At 42.4% G+C, this 17,810-nt stretch overlaps 1 protein-coding gene across 2 annotated transcripts; it reads right to left on the bottom strand.

The window, feature by feature from the left end:
• Positions 1 to 39: 39 nt before the first annotated feature.
• Tmem183a (transmembrane protein 183A) lies at positions 40 to 15,412 on the bottom strand. Of its 2 annotated transcripts, none has more exons than XM_075988029.1 (8): positions 15,139 to 15,412; positions 14,900 to 14,989; positions 13,831 to 13,998; positions 11,186 to 11,342; positions 10,258 to 10,438; positions 7,894 to 7,974; positions 3,465 to 3,620; positions 40 to 2,139 (listed from the first exon to the last, which is right to left on the bottom strand). In XM_075988029.1, the coding sequence occupies exons 1-8, from the start codon at positions 15,377 to 15,379 to the stop codon at positions 1,954 to 1,956; spliced, it is 1,260 nt and encodes a 419-aa protein (XP_075844144.1). In that variant the 5' UTR covers positions 15,380 to 15,412; the 3' UTR covers positions 40 to 1,953. The 2 variants fall into 2 exon arrangements, with proteins under 2 accessions (XP_075844144.1, XP_075844145.1); XM_075988030.1 differs by having other exon boundaries at positions 11,186 to 11,339; positions 15,139 to 15,340.
• Positions 15,413 to 17,810: the final 2,398 nt, after the last annotated feature.

The following is a 17,810-nucleotide window of genomic DNA, read 5'->3' on the forward strand; positions in this document are numbered from 1 at the left end:
GGAGTTTGGCACAAGAACTCAGAAGTTGAGCCAGACAACAATTATTAAGCCACATTTATTTTACCCCTGAAGTAAACCTAAATGGGAGACACACACCCACAAGGACAACATCCCCCTGTCCAGGGCATCGTTTTTTTCAAGGACTCCAGACTGTGCTTCTTTTTTTTTTCTGCTTTAAAGAGACAACTTTTGATCGCAGAGATCTGTAAAGGGCTCATTGCCCTTGGGTTTCTGTTTGTTTTTGTTAAGTACCCAAATTCTGGTTGTCTTTTTTACTGACCCAGGCTCACTTTCTGATCAACCAACGTTAGTATTCCCGAACCTCAGTGTGGGGTAAGGCTAGCTGTCAGAAGCAGTCTTAAACAGATGCTTCTTAAGAAAGTTCTTTACCGAGCATGGGTGGGAGTGATAAAAACAACACACTCACTTAGCAGTTTAGCTCACAGTAGTTTCACCCCACAATAATTTTATGTTTAAAGAATATTGTCTTCCCAATATTCCAGGAAGCTATCGTAAAAGGATTAAATTCAAGGCCAGCCTGGGCTACGTAGCAAGACCCTGTCTCAAGAAGTCTCCTTTTTGTGGGGCAGGGAGGCTGGACTGCTGTGCAAGGGGTTTAACTCAGAATTTTGAGTGTAAGGATATTGTCTTACTGCCTACCTCCTGCCAAATCAAGGTGGGAAAAGGAAACAAGGTTCTCTTCTTAGCAAAAGAATAAACAAAAACCCACCCATGATCCTTTTCTCAGAGCATACCAGTGACAGCAAGAGACTGACCAAAGGAGAATGCCAATGTTCCCATACAGACAGAAGACCAGGCTCCTGAAAGCACACAGGATGGTTTTAAAACAAAAACAAAGGTTGCAAAGTACCAGACAGGGCAGAGAAAAGCCACTAATTGCTTCTAGTTTAAGGCTGGTTTCAACATGCAATGCTTTTTTTTTGAAAATGACCTTTAGCATAAAGGCTTTCTAATAGTTTAATGCAAACACCACAATTCTTCCTAAACTGTGTTTTACCTTTCAGCTAATGCATGTCTATCTGAAAGAGTCAAACTAACTCATTCTTTACTTTTTTATTTATCACATTCTGCCCACTCCCTTTTAACACTATGTACCACAAGAAAAATGGTTAGCCTTTGGAGTTGTGGCATAGCAAAAAAAGACATGGGTCAGAATCCTCACTCTGCAGGGATAAGCAGTTCTGGCCTTGGGTAAGTCAATGATTCAAATGATTCAGCTTCTCAACCATAACATGGGAAGGATTTCAATTACCTTGCAAGACACAAGGATTAGAGACACAATATATAAAGCTCTTAGGACAGTACCAGGGGCACATAATCATTACCATCACTATCAGTCTCATGCAGTAAAGCAAAAACCCAAAATACAAAATCAGCAAAACAATCAATATTCATGTAATAAATATCCAAAAAACATTTTTTTAAAAGATGCACAAGTCAGTCTTGTAAGATTCTGACAACCCTGTCGCCTGCTTTATTTCTGGAGAAGGGTAAAGGGAAAAGAAAAAATATTCACTTGAATTTCAGGAGCAGCAACAATGGAGCAACCATTTTAAACCTCTGGGTTCCTGCAATCCACAAGGGAAAATTTCCTTGCTTGAAAAGTTAAGTGTCTAATTTTTCCCTGGCGCAAGCTCATCCATTTTTGTTGAGATGAAATAAAGAACAAGCTCAACAGCACCAACTGGGGTTTAACACGGAAAATGAGGCCGGGTTTCTCCTTTCAAATATGCAAATTTTACATGAAAATGTTTATAAATCATAGGTGTTTTTCCTCTTGATTCAACCTTTCCACCTCCTGTAACAGGAGTCCCAGGATCCCAACAGCATGTGCATCACTAATCAGATATACAATCCAGCTGCCCCTCCAACAGAATCTGATTACAGACTCGGACTAGACTGGGAGCTGTCCCAAGGGATGGGAAGCAGTAACTATGCTCTCAGGGAGAATGGATACTGCGGATGCCACCAGTCAAAGAGCCGAACACTGTGTACTGGGTCCAGGACGACTTGCACACCCTGTTCACTGCGCAGACTCTGACCACCACGAACAGGAGAATCTTGGAACACCAATCTCACTCGATGATGCCGCATGTCTGTACTCACATTAATAGTAAACTACGAGAAAAAGGCACAGTCAGCATCTAATGAAATTAAAATATGGTTAGTATCTAATTAACCCTTGGTTTCTTTTGGGCTCTCCTTAATTTGGTCTACACACAATACACCTTGGTTCAGTCTCAAGGTTCATCTCTTTTATGATATCAATACATTTGTAATGATATAAAAGGTTCAGGATGATTTTTATGAGGGTTTTTATTCTTTGTGTTAAAGGGCCTTACAGATAAAAAAACTTAAGATATATGCACACATTCTACCACAAAGCCATTTAATGTGTTATACATATAGGATAAAGATGGCATTCTGGTAAGATACTGATGAAAAAGTCAAGCGTGAAACCTAATACATGAAACCTCAGCCTGACCTCATTTTTTTTGGAAAATACACCAAAAGACCTCCAAGTAGTTATATGCAAGTTTATACAGAACTAGTGCAGCATATACAGAATATGAGTTAACAGTGAGGTCATCAATGTGGCTTACCATGAAAGGAGGGAAAAGGGCTACAAGAAGATGCATACTTGAACATATAAACAGACACACTTTAGAAACATCCCCAGAAGGTCAACTGTGGTTATAGGAGAGTGGCAGTCTAAGTCACATCTACTTTCCAATAAATTTATGTATTAGTTAAATTCTTCATGATATATAATACCTATCATTAAAAAAATTAAGCTTTTTCATCATAGAGAAGAACTCCATACATCTCTGATGATAAGTCACATAGAAGACAAACGGCAAATAAAATGAACTTTCTGGCCCCATTTTTAAAACACGCAAAGTATAAGCTACAGGATTTACTCCTCTAACTTTGGCCACGTTCTAAAGAATCAGAGCATCACAAGGACGAAGTTAGTTCTCTATTTTAATATTCCATTAAGGAAGCACATGAACGCCCAAGGTACTGACAGTGCTCGTATGTGTTTCTCAATGCTCCTTCAAGATATCATTTCTCAACCATTATGATCACTGCACATCCAGGAAGATGGGAAATCCTTCCCTCTCTTACAGAAGACAGGCAAAACACCCTTAGATATAATTAGCTTCTCTCCATATTTGTCTTTGTAATATGCAAATCTGATTTCAGACTTTTTGTTTTGTTTTTATCTGGGAAGTGTTTGGGTTTTTTTTCTTTTGTGAGTTTTACTTTGGTTTTGGTATGTGTACAGTCACTTGAAGGGGAAGAATACCTGTGTATTATTCTGGTTTTAATTTCTGGCTTTATTATTCTTCAGAGATTTCTTCCCAACAGTTAAATCTACAAATCCTTTTCCAAACTACAAATACAATGCAAATCTATAAAAGAGCTGAATCCCCACTTACCAAGGTAAATATCATTCCCATGACAATAGGAACAAAGATGAAATTGAGGGTGGTAACCTGTAGCAGGCAGCAGTCCTGGTCAGGGTTGGTATGAACATCCTCATATTGAATGGGTGGCTGCAGCCGTTCCATACACTTGCTCTTTAATCTAGGGGACTAAGGCAGCTTAAGTATTAATCTAGTGGCTTAGAGAAAATATGTATACTCTTTAAGTAAACTAAAGTTAGTGAGATAAAATTTTCTGTCACTTCCTTATTATACATACTAGTTTCTATGCAGAGATCAAAGACAATATACCTATTAAGAAAAGGGAAAGGGGCTGGAGAAATGGCTCAGAGGTTAAGAGCACTGGCTGCTCTTCCAGAGGTCCTACATACAATTTCCAGCAATGACATGGTGGCTCACAACCATCTACAATGCATCCTTCTGGCCTGCATTGCAGGCATATACGCAGGAAGAACACTGTATACATAATAAATAAATCTTTTAAAGAAAAAAAAAGGATAAGAGCATGTTTAGATTAGTGAATATAGCAATGAGTTTATGTTTCATTTAGACAGTACTTCCGCCATCTACAGTAAATGGCTCTGCAGCCACTCGCCATTGTTTGAAAGACTGCAAAATTCCATGTAATTTGTCAGACTTCAAAGAATATCTGCTGCAGAGAAGGGACAGATGCAGAATCAACCTCCAAATTCCAGGAACCACAAAACAGGATTCATCAGCCTCAGGACTAAAGGAACTCTCAGCATTCAATTTCCTGCAGTAATTCTGGTCTCCTGTCCCATTTCTCTGCTGCCAGGGCTTACCCTGAGTGGAAAAAGGCATCTAATTGATATTACAGACTGCAAGTTTCTTATAAACACTTTCATGAAAGCCAAATTTCTTCATGAGAACCACGTTTTGTTTTGTTTTTTTGATTTTTCGAGACAGGGTTTCTCTGTAGCTTTGGAGCCTGTCCTGGAACTAGCTCTTGTAGACCAGGCTGGTCTCGAACTCACAGAGATCTGCCTGCCTCTGCCTCCCAAGTGTTGGGATTAAAGGTGTGCACCACCATCTCCCAGTAGAGAAACCCTGTCTTGAAAACCAAAAGAGAAAAAGAGAGAGAGAGATGATAAGTAACTATACACATCTCATCAGTGAGTTAAGTAGAGACAAGTTTGACAGGAAAAAAAAAAAAAACAGAAACAGATTTTTACTGTGACCCAGATCACAGGCAGAGTCAAGCAATAGTAGACAGAATAAACACATATTTGGCAATGTGTTTCCAAATTACCTCAGATGCAAAACAATGTATGATTATTGTTCAAATTTAAAAAGCATTTTAATTCATGTGTGTTTGTCTCAACGTATGTGGGTGAACATGTGCAACAGTGTATGGAGGTCGGAGTGTGATTCATGGAAGTCAGCTCTCTCGTTTCATCATGGAGGTCTTAGGAATGAACCAGGTCATCAGGCTTGGTGACAGGTGCCTTTTTACCTGCTGACCCATCTCTCTAGCCCAGATATCTTAAGTATTTAACCAAAAGGGTCTGTAAATAATTTCAGTACATTACTAGTATACACATAAAAGGCTCTACCACTGAATATTCTGCCATGATTTACCTTCTTTCCTTCCTCTCATTTTGTTTTGGGTTTTTTATTTGTTTGTTTGTTTTATAAATTATAATTAATTACACATGTCCTTAATCCCAGAACTTGGGAGGCTTGGTCATCAGGGAAGGTCATCAGCACTACTTGGGAGGGATTAGGAGGTGTGCTTTTACTGGAGTAGATATGGCGCTGTTGGAGGAAGTGTGTCACTGGGTGTGGTAGTTGGAATGCAACTGGCCCCCATAATCTCACAGAGTAGCATTACTAGGAGGTGTGGCTTTGTTACAGTGAGTATGGCCTTGTTGGAGGAAGTGTGTCACTGTGGGGGGGTAGACTTTGAGGTTTCCTATGCTCAAGATACTGCCAGGGGAATCAGTCAACTTCCTGTTGCCTACAAGATGTAGTACTCTCAGCTTAGTACCATATCTGCCTACAAACTGCCATGTTCCCTGTCATATTAATGGACTGAACCTCTGAAATTGTAAGCAAGCCACCCCAATTAAATGTTTTCTTTATAAGAGTTGCTGTGGTCATGCTCATCACAGAAATAAAAATCCTAACTAAGGCATTGGGGGGTGGGCTTTGAGGTTTCAAAAGCCCAAGCCAAGCTTAGTGTCTCTCTCCCTGCTGCCTGAGATCCAGATGGAGAACTCGCACATTACTTCTCCAGCATTATGTCTGCCTGCATGCTAGCATGCTTTCCACCATAATAATAATGGACTAAACTTTTGACCTGTAAGCCAGCCCCAAGTAAATGCTTTTGTTTATAAGAACTGCAATGTCATGGTGTCTCTTCACAGCAATAGAACAGTGACTAAGTTATTATGCATATTTAATTTTCCTTAGCTGCCCACAAAACGTGAGTGGGGGTGGATGTGTGAGGGTAGATGTGTGTGTAAGTGCATCTGAAAGCCAGTGAGCTCCAGCACTCTGTCCATTTCTATCTGCCCAGCACTGGGTTTACAAAAGCATATGGCCACATCAGTTTTTTTATGGGCTTGGGTAGCCAATTCAGATCCTCATGCTTGTAACAGGTATTTTATCTCCTGAGCCAAAACTACATATACACAGACACCAAACACACATACACACAGAGACACCAAACATACATATACAGACACCAGACACACACACATACACACCAGACACATATATACAGACATCAGACACACACACATACACACCAGACACACATATACAGACACCAGACACACACACAGATACCAGACACACACACACACACACATATACAGACACCAGACACACATACATTCCAGACACCAGACATATATATATATATACACACATAGACACCAAACACACATACACAGAGACACCAGACACACACATACACACACAGACACCAGACACACACACACATACACACCAGACACACACATACACAGATACCAGACACACACACACATACACACCAGATACACACACATATACACACAGACACCAGACATATATATACATAGACACCAGACACACATATAAACAGACACCACACACACACACACACACACCTTTTATAGCTCTGTTCTCTAATCTGGAAATCTGTCAAGGCTTATCTTGGATAAAAACCTAAAGTTGCTCATTTTTTTTCCTCCAATATAAAATAGTTCCTGCCAGGTACAGTGGCAAACACTTTAATCCCCGCATTCAGGAATAGAGGCAAGTGGATCTCTGATTTGAGAACAGCCTTATCTACAAAGTGAGTTCCAGGACAGTCAAGGTTACACAGAAAAACCCTGTCTCAAAAAAAAAAAAAAAAAAAAAAAGGAAATAAAATAACTCCCTCCAAAATTTATTTTGAAATTTAACCTACTGTCACATAAGAGATGGAGCCTTTAGAAGGCGATAATATCATAAGGACTCCTCTCTCGTGAATGGGATGAAGACTCTTATTAAAATAGGGGCTTTAAACCAGGTGGTGGTGGCGCACACCTTTAATCCCAGCACTCAGGAGGCAGATGCAGGCAGATTTCTGTGAGTTTGAGGCCAGTCTGATCTACAGAGTGAGTTCTAGGACAGTCAGAGCCACACAGAGAAACCTTTTCTCAAAAGGGTGGGGGTAAGGGACTTTAAAAGGGATTCAGCCCCTTTTAGCTCTCCACCACAGCTATGCGAGAATACACACGGTTCAGTAAGGCACCATCCTGAAAACAGAAGGACTAGAGCCTCATCACAGAACATGCAAGTACCTTGATCTTGGATTTCCTGGCCCCCAGAACCATGAGAAAACTAATTTCTGTTCTTTATAAATAACCCAATCTCTAGTACTTTGTTACGGCAGCACAAAAGGACTAAGACATAGGGAAACTCATTAAATAAGATATCTGAAGGACGTAGAGATGCCTCAGCAGTTAAGAGCCCTCGCTATTGTTGAAGAGGTCTCAGGTTTGGTTCCCAGCACCCATATAGTGGCTAACTGTCCATAACTCCAATTCCAGGGAATCTAACACCTTCTTCTGGCCAACACAAGTACAAGGCATACACATGGCGCACATGGATACATGCACGCAAACACTCGATAGACAAGGCAGATATGGTGCACTTGAGAGACAGATGCAGGCAGATTCCTGTTAGTTTGAGGCCAGTCTGATATACACGGCCAAGTTTCAGGATAGTTTTAAGGTGGGTGTAGATAGTGGTTTGAACATTTAAGTGCAGTCCCCTAAAAGGCCAGAAGAGGGTACTAGATGCTCTAGAACTTGGGTCCTTTATAAATGCAGTACTCTCTTACCCTCCAAGCCATCTAGCTCTCCAAATAAACAATCTTAAAAAAATAAAATTAAATTTAGAGAAACATAGAGACAAAAAGGACACATGCCTGTTTTTTGAACTTGAAGTTGAACTCCCACATTGGTTCTTGTCTGTTTCCAACAATCTTTCTGCACCAGAAAAGTAAGCACTGTAAGAAGAGCAAAAATAAACTATGGGACTAACATTAAAATGCATTATTAAGTAACAAAATTAATAAGCAAAAAAATCTCTGAGAGCTCTAAAGCCAACTACAGTTGCGATGCAGAGGGTTTACTTTGGTACCCACAGACCCACACTTGCCACTGGTGCACCATGAAGACAGTCACAATGCTATTCAGGAAGAAGAGGGACCAATACAAGTCAACCTCAGAAGCTTACTAAGATCAACCCCTATGTTCTCATCTTTAAAGACAAAAATATGTAACTACAGTGTGGGGCATTTTCTCTGAATTAGCAGCCACTGCTCTACATTAAAATATAAAGGCAGTCAAGTAGCCACCAGGCAAGATGGTTAACAAGGCCACAAAGCAGGCAAGGAGGGCTAGCCCTGTGACAGGAACAAGCCACTCAGGACCTTCTGGGAACAGACAGCTGTTATGGAAACCAATGAGCTAAGCTGAATTCAGTCCAAAGCAAGCCCCTCAGTGAAGTCAGACTATAGCTAGGGTTAAGCACAAGAAGTGAAGTACCTCCCAGGGGACAAGGGGTGGGTCGTCCGCCGTGCCAGCTGTCCTGCCTTCAGACATGCCCTGTACGTCCTGTTGCTCCATCAAAAATAATGAGCTTGGCTTTTAGGGGAAAACACTTCTGCTGCCATCACAACGGCTCCAGTGTCCCACACAAGCTATGCTACTGAAAAGAGAGAAAGGGGATCAAATACAAAAAGCTGGTGTCCGGGAAACGGGACAACTTCCTTTAGGCATGGTGGCAACTGAGTGCCATGCAATTACAGGCATCTAAGTGGTGAGGCCATACACCAGGCACCTGCCACTCTCCAGGACCACGTCCTCTTCAGAGGATCTTTAATAATATAAAAAGAGGTGGCCAGGTAGCCTGTGCTCACTACCTGAATTAAAAGTTAATTTTCAATCCACTTTGGCTTCATAATCTACTTTAAAAAAAAAAGACACAGTAATAAGAATATAAAGCTATGGATACTTTAGAATTTAAGCAGTAGCCCTTGCATTGTGCACTGGAGCCGCTAAGATGTGTCAAGCATGAGGAGTTTGCCCAATCAATGCTTCCCTGCGCCACACCTGGCATGGTTAACTCTGTAAGGACTACCACCTTCCTTGGTAATCGGATAGGGAGGAAGACACTGTAAATGTGAGGTGGGAACCGTCCACTCACATTACAGTAGAAGCCGTTTCAGGGTAACACTCTACTCACGCAGCACACTCCTGCCCTAAATCCATCAGCTAGCATTATAACTAAAGAGTTAGGTCAAAGGGCCTGAAAACCTCCATAAGTGTTGCAGGGGGGATCTTGGTTACCCTGAAATCAATAAAATGCTTTAATTCCTGGAATTAGTAGACGCTTAGAGCTCAACTAGGAGAGGAGAATTATACGATGTCTATGAGCATAAAGGCAAAGTACAAGAGAACAGGAAGTGCTATGCGATGGACTAGAGTGGGCAGAATGGAGTCGGGATAATTACCAATAAATTAAAAAGATAAGAAAATTATACAATATCAGCTGGCTAAGACATCAACTGGCCTAAATAACCATAAAGACTAACACTCATCTAGCTTGGTAAAGGGAGGAGAAAATGGGCCAAGAACTAATAGACCTACTTATTATTCAGAAAACCAGAAACTTGAATACAGTGTATGAATATAAACTATGCAGAGTATCCTAAGATAAAAGCAGACTGAAACAGAAGATTTTGGAATCCTAAGAACTACAAATTGGAGTACTTTATAGTCTCTGAAACAAATTACCACAGAGCCTGCCTGGCAAGCACCTGGCATGGGGCTTACCAGGTAAAGATGTCTATACCAGAATCCTTAAAGGAAGTCAAGAATGACGTGGAATCTCAGATGCCAAGGTTATATTAAAAACAGAAAATCAGTTGAGTCCCTCATGCTATCTGAGTCACTCTGGGAAAACTGTAGTAGACACCTACCATTCAAGTTCTACTCTTCCTAGCCAAACTACCTATCTACTGGTCAAATGTGCTGTGCATAAAAATAAGCTAACGAGACTAAGAAATACTCTAAAAGCACAAGGAAGTTCTAAAGACACCATAAACCAGCCCAGGACAGCAGAGATGTGTTAGGAGAAACAAAACTTCTGAACCCTCCAAGTTTACACTAACCCCTAATGGGTTAGGACCAACAGCCCTCCCCATCAGGAAGCTACAAACAAGCCATAGAACAGGACCACCACACAAGAGTCCATTAGCCAAACCCCAACAGCAATTTTCACCTACTTTGGAATTCTTCAGTGTGCTGGGAGTGCTTTCCGGAATGGCTGGATTCTTGGAGATTCGAGCAGCAAATGGTTCGTACATATGGTACAGAGATCGGATCACACATGCCCGGAGACAGCGCAGCTTCTCCATGGACTCTGGGCGCAGCCGCAAGGGCAGAGAAGCATCCAGCGAGTAGTGCCTGAAACATGACACATGACTCCTACCAATATGTAACCTGTCTCTCCTGCTCAGTCCCCCGGGACGCTGGTTTCCATGGGAACTCTGTTCTACTCCACTGCTAGGTACTAGCTTGCCAAGTTCTCACAAATACCATCATCATCACCAACCATTTCCTTAAATTATTGATGACTTTTGTTTCTTCATCTTGTGACCCTGTAGTTCTCACCTTTTGTGGTTAAATTTGGACTATTTCAAGCTCTTCAAAATTACAAGCCTCTGAACTGAAGACAGTGTAATATACTTTAGTTGCTCAAAGAGAGCTTGTCCTGGAGAAGAGCCACTGGGCTCCCTGTCAGACATCTCAGGAAGTTCTCTATTCCCTGATAACTTAGCACCCGTCCCTGCCACAGCTAAACAGTTCAGAAAGGTCCCTAAGCTCTGTAGCCCACATTAAAATCCAGCACTTTCACTGACCATGTAATAAGATAAACCTCTGAGGGAAAACCTAAGTTCTTTCTGGGCCTGAAGTAATACTGCTTGCAAAAAATAACAGACACTAGCCAGGGTATGGTGGTAGCCATTGGAAAGACAAACACTTGCATGAATCAGTAACATAAGACTTAGAAATCAAGAAGTCCAAAGCTAGGGTCATGCCAAGGCATAGGGTAAAGAAAGTGAAAAGAGCCCATCATCTTGGGCACAGCTCCAAATCACAAATAGCAATGAAATCAACTACAGAGAACACACTGGCAGTCTGTGGTCGCACCTTCGGTACAACCTGGTCCAAAAGGCAGCAGTGCAAGTGACAGTCCAAGCATTCTTACAAATCAGGGAAAAATTCACAATGTCCTCAGGACGGATATAGGAAGCCAGCAACAGCCAAATATCCATAGGATACTCTTCTCCAGCCCCATCCAGGTCTTCTGAAACAGAAAAAAGAACAATATTCTGTGTTTTACTATACACATATACCTAAAGGCATTCATTCCAATTTTCTCGTAGCTTGTACATTTAAGAAAAGGGTTTTAGCCAGGCAGTTGGGAGGCAGAGGCAGGCAGATCTCTGTGAGTTCGAGGCCAGCCTGGTCTACAATAGCTAGTTCCAGGACAGGCTGCCAAGCCACAGAGAAACCCTGTCCAAAAAAAAAAAAAAGAAAGAAAGAGAGAGAGAGAAACAGATACTGGAGCTGAAGAGCACTTATTGCTCATCTCAGGGTTTCCATTGCTGTGGTAAACACCATGACCAAAGCAGCATGAAGAGAACTGGCTCACTTCTTCTTACAGCTCTCAGGCCACAGCTCGCCACTAATGGAAGTCAGAGAATGAAGAGAAACAGAAGCCATGAAGAAGAGCTATTCAGTGGTTTGCTTCTCATGGCTTGCTGAACCTGGCTTTTTTTTTTTTTTGTTAGATTCTTTTTTTTTATTGATAAAAGGAGAATAAAGAAAAGAAAGAAAAAAAAACACAAATTTCCACCTCCTCCCAGCCTCCCATTTCCCTCCCCCTCCTCCCATTCTTCTCCCCCTCCTCCCACCCCTCTCCCTTTCCCCCCACTTTTCTCCCCCTCCCTCTCCAGTCCAAAGAGCAGTCAGGGTTCCCTGCCCTGTGGTAAGTCTTAGGTCCTCCCCCCTCCGTCCATATCTAGGAAGGTGAACATCCAAACTGGCTAGGCTCCCACCAAGCCAGTACATTGCGTTGGATCAAAACCGCGTGCCATTGTCCTTGGCGTCTCATCAGCCCTCATTGTTCGTCATGTTCAGAGAGTCCAGTTTTATCCCATGAACCTGGCTTTTTAAATCACATTTTAATTATTTATGCCACAGACTGTGTGTATCTGTGAGGGCACAAGTGTCACAGCATATGTGTTGAGATCAGAGACAACCTACGGGTGTCACTTCTCTCCTTCCTGATGTGGGTCCCAGGGACTAAACTCAGATAGCATGGGACAAGTACCTTTCCCAGCTGAACCATTTCATCAGCCAGGACCATCCGACAGGTAGCACCACGCACAGTGGGTCAGGCCTTCCCATGTTAATCATCAATCAAGAAAACACACCATAGGCTTGCCCACGGGGCAATCAGGTAGGGACATTTTCTCAACTGGGGTTCTCTCTTGCCAAATAACTCTACCTTGGGTCAGACTGACAAAAACAAACCAACAAAAGCTCAATCAGGACACTGCTCTTTCAGGGGACCAGTGTGGTATTATCACATCAAGCAACTGACAAATGCCTGAAATCCCAGCTCCAAGGAACCTGACACCCATTCTGGCCTCCATGGGCCAGAATACAGACATAGATGTACACACATACATCCTTTTTTTTTTTTTAAATGAAGGGGCTGGAGAGATAGCTCAGCAGTTAAGAACACTTGCTGCTCTTCCCATTTGGTTCCCAGTGCCCATCAGGCCACTCACGACTACCTATAAATTTAGAGACAGGGAATCTAACTCCCTATTCTTGTCTCTGCAGGCATATATACACAACAAATATTCACTAAAACACATACATGTAAATAAAAATAAAGATACTACTTTTTTAAAGATACTACTTCATATCCATTATAATTTCACAAGTAAAATAGTAAGTGTTGGCAAGAATGTGGAGCTAATACAATGTTGGCATGCTGCTGCTAGAGATACCAAAACAGCACGACTACTTACTACGATTTAGAAATGAAAGTATTTACCCACCCAAAACTTCACCTAAAGTTGCTTTATAATGCAAAACAGTCAAACATAAGGCAGTAAAAATAAACCATTAGGCCTGGCAGTGGTAGCACACACCTTTAACCCCAGCACTTGGGAACCTTAAACAAATTAAGCCATGTGAAAGAAATCAGACCTAAAGGAAGATGTTATCATTCCATGTGTATGGAATGTCCACAGCAGGTACATCTACAGAGAATGAAATTAGAGGGGGCAGGGAGCACTGACGCTAAAGCCTTGACAATTCTTTCTGGAGTGATGGAAATGTTCTATACTTAGTTCAAAGACAGCAGAACAATTGAGAAAATAGTAAAACTACTCAATTATATACTTTAAAATACATGATACATATACATGTAGACAAACACTCATATTAAGTATCCAAAAAATCCTTTTAAAGCATAAGTTGGAAAATTTCTGAAGAATGTACACATATGCACACATATGTATACATATATAATGAAATATGTATATATATGTATGTATATGCGTGTGTATGTGTGTGTGTGTTTCCCTAGAAGAATTAAGAAAGAATAAAGTATTATAAACGTTGCTATCAATTTTAGAATCCTGAAAAAGAGGGCTATCACTGACAATAACTGGTACAATACCACTATCATCTCTTAGAGCTCCCCTTACATTGGAAAAAGGCAGCATCAGACACCACAGACAGAACTCAGAATCCTCTGGAAAGCAAGCCCATACCTTTGTGTCTCTTGCTTTTCTTTTTTCTGGAGACTGATCTTTCATGAGTGCTTTCCCCCTGAACGTCCATCTCATCACTGCTGTCCATGATGTCACACGGCTCACCCACCCCGGAAAGAGCCTCCTCTGCAGGAACCTGGGAGGCTTCCAAGCCACAAAGAGATTTCACTAGGAGAAATAAAGGAAAGAATTAAATGCACTGGTCCCATCCAAAAACACTCAGCAACCACGGAGGAGGGAGGCAATGAGGAAGGGTGCTGAGGACTTTAACAAAAGCTGAAGCAAAATTGTAGCATTTTAATAATTAAAAAAATGGAAAGCAATCGGCAAACTGTCTCTAAAGTTGCAGGCACTTCGGCGGGGGAGGGTGCAAAATTCACACACTGAGAGCCCTGCAGACAATAAAAGCAAAAGGTCAAGTCTATTCTCATGCACCTCACTCTGAGGAGCAATGGCTTAAGAGAAACAGGATCCAATTCAGGCCTGCCCCTGCACTGGAGATTTGTGTTTTATGTCACAGAAATCCAACTGCAAAAATCTTGAAAGCTAGACGAACATGGCAAAAAGAAAATAATATGCCAAAGTAATGGATGTCAATTGCATGCATGGTAAAATATACATAAATTACAAAAACTGGGAAAGAAGAATGAGTACACAATGTTGTGTGGAATTCTGTTGGTTTTGGGTTGGCTGTTTTTGTTTTTTTGTTTTTTTTTGAGACTGGATCTCACTATATAGACTGCTGTGTAAACCAGGCTAGCCTTGAACTCACAGAGATTCACCTGTCTCCCCAATGCTGAGATTAAAGAAATGCCTACCCTACCTGGTCACAAAGTTGTCTTTTAATACAAAGAGGAAATAAAATATCTCAGCTCTAGAACCTGCCTATCAGGGCTACACACACCCATCCCACCCTCAACACGAGAAAGTAAACAGTGAAAAGAGCAAACACGCTCATGGCCAGATGCCCAAAGGGCTGCAGGAAAAACACCGGGGCAAAATTCAAGGAAAATAGAACACCTAATGTTGTCTTAAGGGCGTGGGACCAAAAAGATCCGCGAAAACCTACCTTCCTGCTGAACAGCGTTGGCCACGGCTTTCTTGACCCGTCCAGACCTCACCACCGCCGGATCCGAGTTGGCATAATCCGCCACGGTCACTGAAACAGAGCACAGCGCCAAGGCCACCTCAGACTTCGGGCAAAGTCTCCCCAGCCCCTCCCGGTGCAGTCTTCGCCTGTCCGACCCTGCTGCCCAACCCCCTCTGCCGCCCAACCCCCTCTGCCGCCCGACCCCGCCCCTCGCCCACCTCGGCCCGAGCAGGCGTCGTGGGCCCGGAACTTGAGCCGCTTTCCTCTCTTGGGCATGGCGACACTGTCCGGGTGAGGCCGGCTTAGCTGGCAGGGGCCCCAGGCCATGTCTCGGCCCCGAGAGCCGGCTCCCGGAGCCGCGGAGCACTTCCACCCGGCTCCGCGGCCATCCCGCACTGAGGTGGCAGCTATCGCGATGATAAGCGAGGGTTCTGGGCCCGGTTGGCTGCCGACTCCCATCTCGGGGAGCCAATCGCCTCCGGGCCCGGATACGTCATCGGCGGGCGCCCTCAGTTATAGCTGAGGCTGATTCCCTAAAGGCGGGCAGTTAAACTGGGTGTGTTCCTCAAAGTCTTTTCTGGGAGATTGATGTGCTAGACTCGATCCTCCTCCAACCGGCGTTAATTAGAACCATCAAATTATTCCTGCTAATGATTCTTATCTACACTTCAGGTCCACTTCGACGTCTAGATTGCATATACATTGTTATCTTAATTCTCTCTTTCCCACTTATGCCAGGTAACCTGAACGGAAATATCAAAGTGTTCTCTCTAATTTCTTTTACAAAAGCTTTGAAATTCTCCATCAAGACCTGTGGCTGGCCGGGCGGTGGTGGCGCACGCCTTTAATCCCAGCACTTGGGAGGCAGAGGCAGGCGGATCTCTGTGAGTTCGAGACCAGCCTGGTCTACAGCGCTAGTTCCAGGACAGGCTCCAAAGCCACAGAGAAACCCTGTCTCAAAAAACCAAAAAAAAAAAAAAGACCTGTGGCTAACGCCAGTAATCTCAACACGTCGCAGGCGGAGGAGGGAAGATCGGAAGTTCAAGGTCATCCTCAGTTCGTAGCCTGCTGGGCTACGTGAGATTCTGTATCAAAAAATAAGTAAATAAATGTCAGAATTGTCAAAGTAGAGGGGATTCGTAAAAGGTTTTTACATCACTATCATCCAAGCAAATTCTAGGGTAGATGAAAAAAGTATCATATTTCCTTTATATTAAAAGTAAAGTCGTGAATTGTGTCATTATCCTTCTAATTTCCTTCCTGCTCCCAAAGTGTAGCAGTCCCTGGCTCAAAAAACAGTCCTTTTCAGGGCGGTGATGGAGCAGGCCTTTAATCCTAACACTCGGGAAGTGGAGGCAGGTGGATCTCTGTTAGTTCAAGACCAGCCTGGTCTACAGAGTGAGTTCCAGGACAGCCAGGGCTACACAGAGAAACCCTGTCTCACAAAAACAAAGCAATCCTTTGACCCACGCATCCAACTGGCTAGATCCGTCCAGAAAGCGTCCTCTAAGACACTTCAAAGGGGACTCCACTTTAATTAAATAGTACTGATCAAAAGTTCATTAAGAGCAAATCACTGGCTTCTTAACAAAATTAAGACACAGACTACCACCAGGGATCATGTGTTAATGCTTGGATCAATTAGAAATGGTAATTGAAACAAAATAATTGGTTATAATTATAATATACTCTATCTAAAATTCTAACAGAAAGCAAGGGTATGATAGACTAAAGTTGTTTCAAATAATTTTCCGTGTATACATAATTAATGCCTGTAGTTGAGTTCAAAATGCAGCTGGCCAGTACTGAGCCCTCTCTTCTCACATTACCAGTTAAAAATTAATGACGCTTTCATGCGTGTAGATCTCTGCTCATGTGACGCTCTTGAAAACTCACATCCGGGAGTCTGGAGGGAATCAAAGATGCAAGAGACTTTCACTGCAAAATTTTAGCTGAAATGTCCCAATGTTCTCTCATTTTAATACTTTGGAATGAAAGAAATTCTAACTCCCCTCACATTTTCTTTTTCAAAATTTGACTGAGAAAAATCTTAAGGTTCCTCAGGCTCGTTTAACCACTTCAGAGAAACTAAGGCTCCCTGGGTCTTCTATTCCTCCTTTCATTAAAAAGCAACAGCTGGTGACTGGGGAAATGACTTGCCACGAAAGGTGCTTGGCAAGAACTTTACCAACTGAACCATCTCTGCAACCCCGTGTAAAAAGCAGCGGTGGTTGTGGTTATGGTGGTGGCAATGGGGGCTCACGGGGAAGGCAGAGACAGGCTAATCCCTGGGGTTTCCTGGCCAACCTCCCCACACACACACACATTTGAGCAACAAACCTTGATTATTAGTATTAATTGTCAGACTCAAATTTACAGGTTCTTTCTAGAAAGATACACTGTAAAGTTACTCAAGATGCTATTTAAGGGGAGTTGTTTAAACTGCTTTTAGGGGAAGAGTAGGTCTTTCTCACCCAGACAGGAAATGTAAGGACAATATGTGAATAGGTGAAGTATTAATATGTACTGTATTCCTAAATATGTCCACAATACTCCTGGCATTGCAATGTGCTTTATTTTGTGTTAACAGTAAATAGTGATGTGGGTATCTTTAAGGCCCTTTCTTTTTTTCTTCCTTCCTTCCTTCCTTCCTTCCTTTCTTTCTTTTTTTTTTTTTTTTTTTTTTTTTGGTTTTTCGAGACAGGGTTTCTCTGTAGCTTTGGAGCCTGTCCTGGAACTAGCTCTTGTAGACCAGCCTGGCCTCAAACTCACAGAGATCCACCTGCTTCTGTCTCCTGAGTGCTGGGATTAAAGGCATGGGCCACCACCGCCCGGCCCTACAACTGTTCTTGAAGACATCCACCAAAGCACAACTTCTATTGGCGGCACA

This window comes from Microtus pennsylvanicus, chromosome 10, assembly GCF_037038515.1.
Source record: "Microtus pennsylvanicus isolate mMicPen1 chromosome 10, mMicPen1.hap1, whole genome shotgun sequence".
NCBI classification, from domain to species: Eukaryota; Metazoa; Chordata; class Mammalia; order Rodentia; family Cricetidae; genus Microtus; species Microtus pennsylvanicus.

Bases quoted from the DNA above. Each gene is read 5' to 3' on its own strand.
- Tmem183a (XM_075988029.1), bottom strand. From the start codon at position 15,379: ATGGGAGTCGGCAGCCAACCGGGCCCAGAACCCTCGCTTATCATCGCG. The intron at 14,990-15,138 runs GTGGGCGAGGGG...GCTCTGTTTCAG, and splicing joins CGACGCCTGCTCGGGCCGAG to TGACCGTGGCGGATTATGCC. The intron at 3,621-7,893 runs GCATGTGTCCTT...AAGCTGCCTTAG, and splicing joins ACTTCAAGTTCAAAAAACAG to TCCCCTAGATTAAAGAGCAA.